Below are 13587 nucleotides of genomic sequence, written 5' to 3' on the forward strand. Positions count from 1 at the left end.
TTGCATGATCAAAGCCTTTAGATACAGGTTTGATTATAGCTCCTTTGAAATGTCACACCCACTGCAGTTAACTCTGATGATTGTCCTATTCATTCTCCCTTGTTCTGTCCAGTTCTAATTTGTTCCCAGTTATTGGCTATAAAAACCTCCATTCACTGCCCCTGTATCAGGGCCTCCTGGCACCACCCCTGCAGTGTTTCCTTTTGGCTGCAAGACCCACTTCCCATCCATTACCCTCACTATTTCCTTCCTGACTGGCCTGGCTGCCTACATGTCTGTTCTCGGCTGTAACAGTTTCAAGGGGCTCCAACCGGCTTATGCTCCTTTCTCTCTTAGGCAGTGAAGATTATGCCCACAGGAGAGCCCAGGCGTGGTGTGGAATGCCAAGGGAGGAGTGACAAGAGACAGCATGGTTGTTAGTGGTGTGGGGCCTGGAGGAAAGCTTAGTGGTGGCAGTGCAAGTGGGGGACTCCTGGTATTCAATTCAGATGTGGAACAAGCATCAGTAATTTGGTTTGTTTCAAGATACAGTTACGTTCCGTTCCGTCGCTCAGTCGTGTCCGACTCTATGCGACCCCGTGGACTGTAGCCTACCAGGCTTCTCCGTCCATGGGATTCTCCAGGCAAGAATACTGGAGTGGGTTACCGTTTCCTTCGCCAGGGGATCTTCCTGACCCAGGGATCGAACCCGGGTCTCCCGCATTAGAGGCCGATGCTTTAACCTCTGAGCCACCAAGATACAGTAGTTTAATATTATGTCTAAAAAAATAGAATGTATATTAGGTTGAACTCTATAAAACTGGCATTTGATCAAATATGAACTGACTGAAAGAATAATCTCTTATGGCTCAAACTAAATGCATATAAGCCTGGACAGGAACAATTTAGTGATAAGAATTAAAGATATGCATTTTCTATTTTCTCCTTAGACATACAAGTTTTAAAAATGGATTTCCTTTATATCTTTCTTGTGAACTTCTCAGTTTTTAAATGTCTGTTATTCATATATTTCATTGCAATGTATTTTATTCCTATATATGAGTAATAATACTCTTCCAAGATGAAAGAACTATGAATATTTAATTCATATTTAACTATGCATATGCTTCATTGCAGACATTTATGTTATTTATAAATTTTTTTATAATATTTTATCATTGATGCCTCTTGTAGCTTAACTGTTAGTTTATCTAGTTTCAATACACTAAGAAAATTTTCTTCCTTTATTGAAGTATAGTTGATTAATCATTTTGTATGTTTTAGGTATATAGCAAAGTGATTCATTCATATATATATGTATATATCTCTATATATATACATATATATTCTTTTGCAAATTCTTTTCCTTTAGAAATTATTGCAAGATATTAAATATATTTTCTCTGCTATAGAATAGTTTTTGCTATTTATTTATTTTGTAAATAGTAGTGTGTATATGTTTTTACTTGACTTAGTCATAAACAGTGAAAATTTTGAAGTTTAGGAATCTAATTCTAAAGTACCTTCTAAACAAATTGAATTTCTTTTCTCTTTATCAGTGTATGAATGTGACTTTTTCCTCGTAGCCTCATCCATGATTTCATCAGTTTTTTAAACCTTTGAAATTTGTTAATACAGAATAGCACCCAACGCAATCTTATTTACATTTCTTTGAGTACTAGTGAGAGTTTTACTTTTCATGTGACTGTCAGCTATTAGGACTTCTTTTGTGTCAGTAGTCTTAGACGTTTTTCTCATTGTAAATTTGGTATACCATGCTTTCTATCTTTATCTATCTGGAGGAACTAATTTCATAATAGAAATATTAGTCATCTGTCTGATATTTTATAACTTGTTTTTCAGTGTGTTTTTAATTTTTATTTTATAGTGCTTATACATCCATATAAGATATCTATGTAGCTGTGTATGCAAACTTTGTACATATACCTGTATCTAAGTATAGTAAGAACTGAATATTATGGATAGTGCCAACTATTTTTCCTCCCTCATTTGTTAATGAGATATTCTTAGAATGACTTTTAGATGTTAAATGTTTGTTTAAATATTATTTTTCTTTCTTTTGGTTTGTTACCCTTTTTGATGTTTAAATATCATTTTGAAACTTTCTTGAGTTTATGATGAGAGGCCATAATCTATGTATTTACAAGTTTATCTGTTGTGCCAACACCATTGACTGAATAATTCACACTGTCCAAACTGGTGTGATATGATTATGATTCTTCAATAGTCTATTGAGGTTACCCATTTATTCTGGCCCCTTCCTTCCATTCTTTACATAGAGGTTTTTTTAACTCTCTGAAAACAGAAATATGATCAGCTAGAACTGAATATTCCCCCAGATTTTCTACTGCTCTTAGGGTAAGAAGTAGAATTCTTATTGTGGATTGAAGATTTCATCCTGTTTGGCCTATTTCTCCAGCCTGACCTTAGTCATGCATATTCTTGTCCCCCGGGCCTTGTGTCTCAGGGCCTTTGCACACGGCATTTCCAAAGTCTGTCCTACTCTACTTAATTTCAATGATAACTCATATTTTGCAGAGCCTAAATAATCATGATGGTGATGTGTCACATTATCATAGCCGTCTGATATTTCCTTCAAATTAGTTGTCAGAGACGTAACTGTATTTAAAGTTATTTAATGTTGATCTACCTATATCTACTCTAGATCAAACCTGTAAAACTTCAAAAGTCAGAATTTCTGTTTCACCTCAGACCTTGACTTTGGACTTAGAATATAGTTGATACTCATAGGATATGAATTACACTCATTAGTTGTGTTACTTGAAGAAATAAATTAATGCATGATATTTTCATAACATATTAATGGCTGTTAGTGAAAATTTTTTTCTTCATAAAACCGAATTTGATAAACGCTTAAATCTGTTCCTTTAAATAGTAACATTTGATAAATTCTTTGGTTATTTTGTTTCTCGATTTTAGATACCATCAGAAAAAGCCAATGTATGAAAGAAATGACACTTCTGTGTCTGAGTTTGTGTTCCTGGGACTTTCTACCTCTAGACCAGTGCAGCATTTCCTCCTCGCCTTCTCTACAGTGTTGTATGTAACAGTTGTTCTAGGGAATCTCCTTGTTGTGTTTGCAGTGACCTTTGATCCTCACCTACATTCCCCCATGTACTTCCTTTTAGCCAACCTCTCATCTATTGATTTGTGTCTTTCTACCTTAACAGTGCCTAAGAGGATCTCTGACCTGTACTCTGGGCACAAAACCATATCCTTCCAGGGGTGTGTCACCCAGATATTTGTTCTTCACACCCTGGGTGGATCTGAGATGGTGCTGCTCACTGCCACGGCCTTAGACCGATATGTGGCCATATGTCAGCCCCTGCACTACCTGACCATCATGAGCCCACGGGTGTGCCTTTTGCTTGTGTGTGGTGCTTGGGCTATTGGCCTCATTCACTCAGTGGTCCAGTTAGCTTTTGTGATCCATTTGCCTTTCTGTGGTCCTAGTGAGATCGACAGCTTTTACTGTGACCTTCCTTGGTTTATCAGACTTGCCTGCATCGATTCCTACAGAATGGAATTCATGGTCACTGCCAACAGTGGGTTCATATCCATGGGCACTTTCTTCTTACTGATTATGTCCTACGTTTTCATTCTGGTCACTGTATGGAAACGCTCTTCAGGTGGCTTGTACAAGGCCTTCTCTACTCTGTCAGCACACATCACTGTGGTGGTTTTGTTCTTTGGACCATGCATCTTTGTTTACATGTGGCCATTTCCCACAGTGACAGTGGATAAGTTTCTTGCCGTTTTAGACTTCTCGGTTACACCCGTCCTGAATCCTGCCATTTACACATTGAGGAACAAGGACATGAAGATAGCGATGAGGAGACTGTGCAGTCAGTTCTTGAGTTGGAAGATCTCTTAAGTAACTCATGGGAGCACAGGTTATTTCAAACAACTTCATGAAATACAAGTGGTTATATACAAATTTGGGGCTGTTTTTTCTGAAGTTACCATTTTATAATTTAGACTAGACCATTGATTATGTTGTTACATTGAATTATCATGTTAACTCTCTAGATAAAGATTTCTTTGTCAGCCAAAATAAAGCCTCAATAAGTATTTGGATATTTTTGAAAAAACAATGATTAGAGACTAGTGTCTACTGAAAGTATGGCCTTATGCATCAGACTGCCTATATTCAATTAATCAACTGAATTTTATTAATTCAATTAAGTAATGTAGAACTTACTTATGCAAATTTTCAGAAAGTTGTGAAATATCTAACTCTCCAATTTAAATGCTGGATATGAATAATTAAATAATTAAATTCATAATTATTTATCATAAATTAAATTTATTTTTCTTTCTGAAAGACAAAAATATGTGTCTTTGAGTATTTATGACCTGGGTAAAAAACAGCAAGTGAGAAGTGGAGTAAAGAGAAAATGGATCAGATGCTGTGACAGATACTGGGAAGGAAAACAAGAAGGAGAACCTCATAAACAGTATGTTTTATGAGTTTGAAAATATGCTTCCCTTGCTTGTTTCATTTCAAATGGACTCAAGTCATCTGCAGTTGACTTAGGACAGGGAAATTTATGTATATGTTGGTATTTCACAATTTTTGAAACTGTGACTTAATCCATCAATGAATATTCCTCAAATATCAAAATGTGTTGATCTGACTATAGCCTGGATGGTATTATTATTATCCAACAACTATTCTATGCAAATTTTTTGCTGACTGTTTTCTCTAGTAACTCATATAACTCTACCGTGTCTCAATACTTGGGTCTTAAATATGTGTTAGTGTGTATGATCTGTGTAAATTACAAAGCCTATTTAATTTTTGGCTTGCTTTGACAGCTAGAAGACTGAGCCAGGTTCACTGTGAAGCTATGAAAGGACCCTGTGTCCTGAGTATTTGCGATCCACAATTCTTTCAGGGTTATGCAATCAGTTTGTATTTCATATTTTTCCTGTTCACATTATTTTGTTGTTTTGATTTATATTTTTAGTGGATTCTTTTTAGGTACATTCAATTAGAAAGTACAATATAAAGCCAGAACTCTTATTGAGGAATTTGTCTTACTTTTGAAAGTAGCAGGAGAATGGAGAAGACTAAAGTTCTAAGCTCAAAAGTTCTGAAAGGCAATACTGAACCACCTGAACTCTATCAGATTGAGGAGCAAAAGATCTATTAGAATCATAATCCAAATGTGGAAGGGATATATCCAAGGAACAGGAGCAAACCTTAAATGTACCAAGTCTTATAAAAATTACACTGCAGAATCAATAGGGTAGTACTTGATCGGACTGAAGTGATCACACCTTAACATTTTATGCCTCAGAGAGGAAGGAGTAGATCATTTCTGAAGGATTTATTATATCAACGCTACATGATCTTTTATATACAATATGTAACATAGAAAAAATTAATTGTGGAATATGCAAGAAGCAGGGATATGTGATTGATAATTAGTGGGTAATGAGTTAAGAGAAGCAGACCACATAAGACACAATTTCTGAAATTAGAAGAGAGCATAAAATAAGTTAAAAGATATAGTTAAAAGACATTAAGAATGTGAAAAACTGAAAAAAATTACACAGAGGAACAGAATATCTCAGAAAGAACCAAGTGATTTTAGAAATGAAAAGGAAATGTGCAATATTATGAATTTAAGAGAGATTCTTTATTAAAATTTGCAAAATACAAAGGATCATGTCATCTTTAGAAAGGAATAGGAAATTGGTAGTATTTCTAGATCCATCGATTTCATATAAATGGATGTAAACTTGTATAAGATTTTAAGGAAGATTTCTGAAGAAAAGTTTTCCTTAATGTAGTAATAAATTATTTATAAGTTCTGAACATAATCTAGTTCTTACAGGCTATTTGAACACTTCACTGAATTAAGTGGATAGTTTATTCCAAAGCTACATTTTTTCACCTACCTAATCACTGACTCGATGGACATGAGTTTGGGTGAACTCCAGGAGTTGGTGATGGACAGGGAGGCCTGGCATGCTGTGATTCATGGGGTCGCAAAGAGTCGGACAGGACTGAGCCACTGAACTGAACTGAACTGAATGATGAACTGCCTAACCCATTTATGACTAGGAAGGAAAAAAGCAAAATCTCCGAAGGTTGTTGATACCGACATCTTTGTATTTACTGGGCTTCCCTGATAGCTCAGCTGGCAAAGAATCCACCTGCAATGTGGAAGACCTGGGATCAATCCCTGGTTTGGGAAGATTCCCTGGAGAAGGGAAAGGCTAACCCACTCCAGTATTCTGACCTGGAGAATTCCACGGACTGTATAGTCCATTGGGTTATAAAGAGTTGGACACAACTAAGTGAATTTCACTTCACTTGTATTTTTTTCAGGTTTAAATCTGATTTTATTTATTTATTATTTATTTTTTTATTAATTTTAATTGGAGGCTAATTACTTTACATATTGTATTGGTTTTGCCATACATTGACATGAATCTGCCCCGGGTGTACATGCGTTCCCCATCTTGAATCCCCCTCCCACCTCCCTCCCCATCCCATCCCTCTGGGTCATCCCAGTGCACCAGCCCTAAGCATCCTGTATCATGCATCGGACCTGGACTGGCGATTTGTTTCACATATGATAATTTACATGTTTCAATGCCATTGTCCCATATCATCCCACCCTCGCTGTCTCCCAGAGTCCAAAAGACTGTTGTATACATCTGTGTCTCTTTTTCTGTCTCTCATACAGGGTTATTGTTACCATCTTTCTAAATTCCATATCTTTTAAAGATATTACACTGTTTCACAAACGTCTAAAACATGATGAAAGAGAAAAAACTCTCCAGATTAGGATTATGATTCAATTTCCTTTCTGAATATGATTTGAAATATTTAATAATTACTTATATATATATATATGTTTATAGAAGATAATAGAATGTTATCTAATTGATAGACTAATTTATCATTTTATAAAGATAAATATAGCAATATAATGCACTAACTTATTAAAGAAAACTTTAGAGAAGGCCTATGTAAAATGCTCTGTTAAGAAATTCATTGAATAATAGAAAATTTCCTGATAGTGTGGTCAGTGTTGAAGTAATAGTAAGAATCAAAATAATTAACATTAAAATTCTTACTAATTTCAAGTCATTCTTGAGAACAATCAAAATCATGTTTATAAAGACTGGCCACATTTCTCAAATAGGAACTCATTTTTGCAATTCTAGAACACTAAAGAACTGATACAAAACTTTCTTCAGGAGATATACATGAGTTCTATATGTGAATTGGGGAACTCTTCACAGTCTTCAGTAACAGGATAGGTGTGGCTAATTTAGGGTGCTCACAGAAGACATTCTGATAATTTGAGATGATGAAATACCAACAGAAATCCACAGTCTGTCATCATAGCCACTTAATGACATTTCTAATCTCTTTGTTTCTTAAAGTATAAATGACTGGATTTAGTAGTGGTGTGATGATAGCATAAAATACAGCAAGGAACTTGCCCACTCAAGTGTTGCTAAGTGGAAAAAGAGAGATGAAGATACAAGGCCAAAGAATAACATGACCATCGTGACATGGGCAGTGCAAGTGGAGAGAGCCTTGGATGCCCTGCCCCTGGATTGATGGCAGACAGTGAGCAGAATATAAAAGTAAGAGATCAGCAGTAGAATGAAGCAGATGGTGGCCAGTACCCCACTGTAAGCATGAATCAACGTTTCTAAAACATAAGTGTCCGAGAAAGCTGGCTTGATCACCAATGGAATATCACAGAAAATACTATCCAATTCTCTGGATCCACCGAAAGGCAGTTATATAGTTATAGTTAGTTGGCTTATTGAATGCACAAAGCCAGTGATCCATGATGTCATCACTAGCTGAATGCACATTTGTGTGTTCAGGATGCTAGAGTAATGGAGTGGCTTGCAGATGGCCACATAAAAGTCATAGGCCTTGGACACAAGCAGCACCATTTCACCCCCTCAAAAAAAATGTCCAAAAAAAAAAAAATCTGACCCATGCATGCTCTAAGGGAGATGGTCTTGTTTGCTTTGAGAAAGTCTGAGGTCAGTTTAGGAGCGGTTACTGATGAAAGGCATAAGTCAGTGAATGAAAGATTGACTAATATTAAGTACACAGGGGAGTAGAGACGAAGGTCAGCAATAATTAGCAGCACATTGAAGATATTGCCTAATATGGTGATTAAGTAAAGTGAGTAAAATATCACTAGGAGGAAGGCCTGAAGGTCCCATAAATCACACAGCCCAAGAAAAATAAATCTGGACACTATGGACTGGTTCAGTTCAGTTCAGTTCAGTCGCTCAGTCGTGTCTGACTCTTTGTGACCCCATGAACCACAGGCTGTTGCTTCTTCCATTTAGTTCAGTTTATTCTAATTTTATCTGAAGAAAAAACATAAAAATATATTTTCTGAATCAAGCAGTTTTCTTATTTATTGCTGATGGAAGCATTTACTTACATTGTCAATTTGGAAAATGTCCTTTTCTTGTAAAGCTCAACATTCAAACATCCTGTGGTCCAGCAATTTCAGTCTCATTTGCATGCTTGAGATAAATTCTTACAACTGTATATATGGAGATATTTATAATTATAAATAGGACAGTGGAATATTATTCAGAAACAACATATAATATACAACTATATTAAATGACAGAAATGTAGCTTTTTGAGACATAGTAATGAAGAAAAAAGAGGTTATCGTAATTTTTATAAAGTGAACAGCAATAAAAAATGGTGTATTTTGTAGGGACTTCTATGTATAAAGTAAGTATTATAAATGATGTAAGTAACTCCAGCTGTGGGGAAGTAAGGATCAGGATGAGTATGCACACATTATCAGCTGTATGATATTATGAGCTATTTAGGTCTTATATTAGTCATGTTTTTATAGCTATAGTTTTGTTTGTAAATAAAGAAGCAAACAAATTCAAAATAGACATTGAGGAATTTGTGAATATACTATGAATAAAGAATTATGATTAATTCAATGCTGTGGCCCTGAGGTTTTACCTGAATATAATCTTCCTGTTGTCTGTAACTGAAGCTATTGATTATTCAAGTTTGGCTTAAATCCATTGATTTATCAGGTACCAAGGATGAAAATAAAAAGAAAATTAGAAAATAATAGATGTAGGAGGGGCTTTTAATTTTTTCCAGTGTGGTAAACAGGAATTTATTGAATATTTTCTTACTATGATCTGTGATCACTTTTGAGCACTTCAGTGAAAAAGGAATAGATTGTAGGTGGTGTATGATTTATCAAAGAATAAAAGCTTATGCCTACTTTTTCACCTAGTCGTAACGTAATAAGTTGTAAATATTATTTTAGTTAAATTACAAAGGGCAAAGTATTACTGCTAACATAATTATATAAAAACTGTATTAATAATACTGTTAAAATAATTATATGAAATAGGTATGTAATTTTCAACTCTACCCTAAGTAGGAAAAGTAAGTCTAAAGATTCTAAGAGCATAGTTGAAAATCAAATGAGTTAGAGCAGAACTCACACACAAAAAATCAAATGTTAGGACAATTAAAAATAAAAATAAATGGGACAATTTATTTTCTTCTTTGAGTCGCTAATTTCACGTCATGGGAAAGCTAAACCTTTCTCTTTCTTTGTCACTCTCTCTCTGAATACTTCCCATATGCTAGAATTTTCACCCATATTGTCTAAAGTAATCTTCACAATAACCAAATAAAATAAAATAAGTGAAATATTTGTTACTATTCTGAGTTTGGCTCCCAGTGTAACCTGTTAGAGTCTCAGAGCTGGGACATAGCTTGACTGGAGCGCAATCCTGATTCTCTCTGATGCCAGTCCTTCATCTGTGCGGTCATTCTGTGTCTCCTGTTCAGTTCCAAGAGCATAATTCCATTTCCAGGGTGACTATTGACTATTATAGGCTTTGAAAGATTTCTCTCCATAATCTCTATCAGGTTCGTTCCTGAGTTAAATTAGTAACTATCACTTTTCTCAATATTTGGAAATTTCTGTTAATTACAGTTACAGATCTGTGCCTAGAACAGTTTTCCTGAAGTCAAGAAAACTGCAGGACCTGATGACTGTGGATCTGTGAGGACCTAAATACTACCTCAAAGAGGGCATCTACATAGCTGTGAGATTGTGTACTCATTTTGATTATGTAGAGAGTCCAGAAGGTTCACCAATACCTTGGAAGAAATCTTTGATGTTTTTGAAAGTTATGCAACAATTGCTAACCTTTCTAACTAGTGTGCATGGAAATATGGCATTAAAACATTGTCTTCAATATTATAAGGAAGGGAACTAAGGGTGAAGTTAAGCAATTTAAGGTGCAGAGTGTATCTCCTTACCAGAGAGACACCATATTTGACCACATTTCTTCCCAAGAATAAAACATTGTCCATATTCTAAATAGAATCTGAAACAGAATCATATTGCATCAAAACAAAGAATCTACTTTCTGCTGTGACCAGCATTCATGGGGGAGTGTGAGGCATATATTTAGTACAGAGAGAGGCCTCTGGAGTAGGAAATTTTTCAAGCTACTCATGCTATGTTCCTTTGAGACCACTTGATTCTGGTCTCTCTGAATTAAGAACATCATCTGGAAAGTGTGCCTTTTGTCAAGGTTAGGGTGAGAACTGGTGACGACAACAATAAAAGTTCTAATGGTGGAGTTAAGCACAGTTTTAAAACATCTCTTTGATTAACTTTTTAACAAAGAAAAGCATTATCCCAGAACTAAGTTGCCGTCCCTAGTCCCAGATGACTTGGGTGAGTGGATATGGGCTGATGAGCAGAGGGAGAGGGAATTGGTAGTGCGTGCTCAGTGGCTCCCTCAGTGCTGAACACCAAGCATGCCCACTGTAGAGCAGTCAGTCGTGAACTGGGGTTTTAAGGAAGAATAGAGAGAAATTTTAAAGTGTTAAAAGTTTCTCTGATTATGTGAGCAATGATCATGATTGAAAAACGGGCACAAGGCAATATTGGGGCTTCCCAAGTGGCTCCCAAAGAATCTCCTGCCAATGCAGGAGATACAAGAGAGATGGGTATGATAGTGGATGGGGAAGATCCCTAGTATAGGAAATGACAACTAACTCTAGTATTCTTGCAGGCATAATCTTTTGGACAGAGGAACCTGGCAAGCTATGGTCCATGGGGTCGCAAAGAGTTCGACACAACCAAGCGCTCTCATAACAAAAGGGCAATATTAACAGTATTATTCAAAATAACAAAACAATAAGGGAAGCTTACCTCTTATTTTCATTTATAAAATATTATATGATTCAGTCTTATGGACAAGAATCCAACACTTTAGTAGTCTGAGAAGGAAACATGATAGTGTGTCTCTATCTGCCCATTGCTGTCACTTTTTGTCAGAAGAATAAACTTGTTCACATATTGGTGGTTATGGTTTCAGTTTGTTTTCTATGCAGTTACATACCAACATGGGCACTTTTAAATATATAATATGGAGGAATCTTTTTCTTTGAAAGATATACAGTATTGACGGATATTTTAAATTCCAGTTACTCTAAAATAATATGCTTAAATATATTTCGTTCAATGTATATGGTTGTTTTTAGAGAAATTAAGAGAAAATTTATGTAACTACACCTTTTTAGTGTTCTTTTCACACTTTGAGAATGAATGGTTAGGGTTTGGAAAGCAGACATGAAAACAATGACGTAGACGAGTGAGATTATTACATTTGACATTAACCATGTACATAGTGTCAGTGATGTCAATCCACCACTGGTCAACTTGGTTGATGATCAGGCAAAGGAGGGTCCTCTGTCTTGACACAGTTTCGAAACATCTGTACATTAAACTTTAGCTGACTATGTTTAGGAATGGAAACCAGAGATGATAACCCTTCAAGCCATTTATTTAGGTTCTGTTGTATGAATATCTTTAACATAGGGGAATACAAACATTTAATTATGATAACTACATTAAAATAACCTTGAATATGGGGTTGGGTGGAGAAGGAAATGGCAGCCCATTCCAGTATTCTTGCCTGGAGAATCCCAGGGACAGGGGAGCCTGGTGGCCTGCCACCTATGGGGTCGCACAGAGTCTGACACGATTGAAGCTACTTAGCAGCAGCAGCATGGAGTTGGGAGAGCTCAGAGTCAAATACCTTCATCTCAGCTCCACATCAGCTCCCAAGAATGGGTGGCTAAAATGCAGCATATCTACAGGATGACTTTCTATTCATTTTCTTCCCTTCTCATTGTTAGAGATTTTTTTTGCTAAACAGACATTTCACTATTTCTCAGTGATTGGGGACTCTGGACAGGTTCCCAGGGTTTATCTAAACTTCACGGTTACTTCCTCTCTATCTAGTGTATCTATTTATATGTTTTAGGGAGTAAATGAATCTTGTGTTTCAGCTCCACCGAGTTAGGAGACACAACAAGTGGAGGCGGTGGACATTCTGTTCAATTAATCAAGGTGTTAATATTGTTATTCTTATACTCCTGTGACTTCTAGGACATGGGGCTTTTAAAGAAACCAAACGGGGCAACCAATGAAAGAGTAATCTAAAGAAACCTCTAGCCTGATTAAAACAACTTTAAATAAAGACAAACATTTGGAAGACAGTTTGGTAGAGCTTTACAAAGCTAATGATAGTATTGCCATATGATAAAGTAATAGTACCGCTGGGCATTTACCAAACTGAGTTAAAAATTCTGTTTATACAAAATCTGCATTTGAACAATTGTTGCAGCTTTATCCATAATTACCAAAAACTAGAGCCATCCAAGACATCCTTCAATCTGTTAGTGGTTAAGTAAAGTGTGGTACACTTGTACAATGGAATATTATTTGGTAATAAACAGAAATAATCTATTATGTCATGAAAAGATATACAGGATCCTTAAGTGTCTATTGCTACATAAAGGGAGCCAATCTGAAAAGTCTATGTGCTGTGTGATTCCACCTGTATGAAATGCAAAACTATGGATACAGTGTTAGGTGGTTAGGTGGTGGTTAGGTGGTTGTCAGGGGTTCATGGCTTAAGGGAAATGAATGAATAAGTTACACCCAGAAGATTTTAGTACAGTGAAATTATTTTTTATGATACTGTAACTTTGAATATATTTTCTAAGACATTTTCTGTGTCTTCTGTGGGTGCCTGAATGGAATGACAGCCTAACAACAACGAGCTCGTGTTTGTTTCTAATACTGTTATCCAGTTAAAGGAACCAGGGATCTTCAGAGAAATGGCTATTGTAGGAATAGGAAATAAAGATGCCAGATAAGCCAGGAGCATCTTTTGGTCCCAGAAAATAAGGGGATGATCAAACATACATAAGGGCTTCCCTGGTGGCTCAGAGGTTAAAGCGTCTGCCTCCAATGCGGGAGACCCGGGTTCGATCCCTGGGTCGGGAAGATCCCCTGGAGAAGGAAATGGTAACCCACTCCAGTATTCTTGCCTGGAGAATCCCATGGAAGGAGAAGCCTGGTAGGCTACAGTCCACGGGGCTGCAAAGAGTCGGACACGACTGAGCGACTGAACGGAAGGGAATGGAAACATACATAAATAAACTCACAATACTTGATGCAGGTATACATCAGAGAAGCTTAA

The 13587-nt window shown here is 36.2% G+C and overlaps 1 protein-coding gene across 1 annotated transcript; it reads left to right on the forward strand.

Moving 5' to 3' along the window:
- The first annotated feature begins 2959 nt into the window (after window positions 1–2959).
- LOC148776907 (olfactory receptor 4F6-like) lies at window positions 2960–3895 on the forward strand. The gene has a single exon (XM_088840414.1). The coding sequence runs from the start codon at window positions 2960–2962 to the stop codon at window positions 3893–3895; it is 936 nt and encodes a 311-aa protein (XP_088696540.1).
- Window positions 3896–13587: the final 9692 nt, after the last annotated feature.

The sequence above is a fragment of the Moschus berezovskii genome, chromosome 9 (genome assembly GCF_049115385.1).
Source record: "Moschus berezovskii isolate FMDL1 chromosome 9, NW_MosBer_1.0, whole genome shotgun sequence".
NCBI classification, from domain to species: Eukaryota; Metazoa; Chordata; class Mammalia; order Artiodactyla; family Moschidae; genus Moschus; species Moschus berezovskii.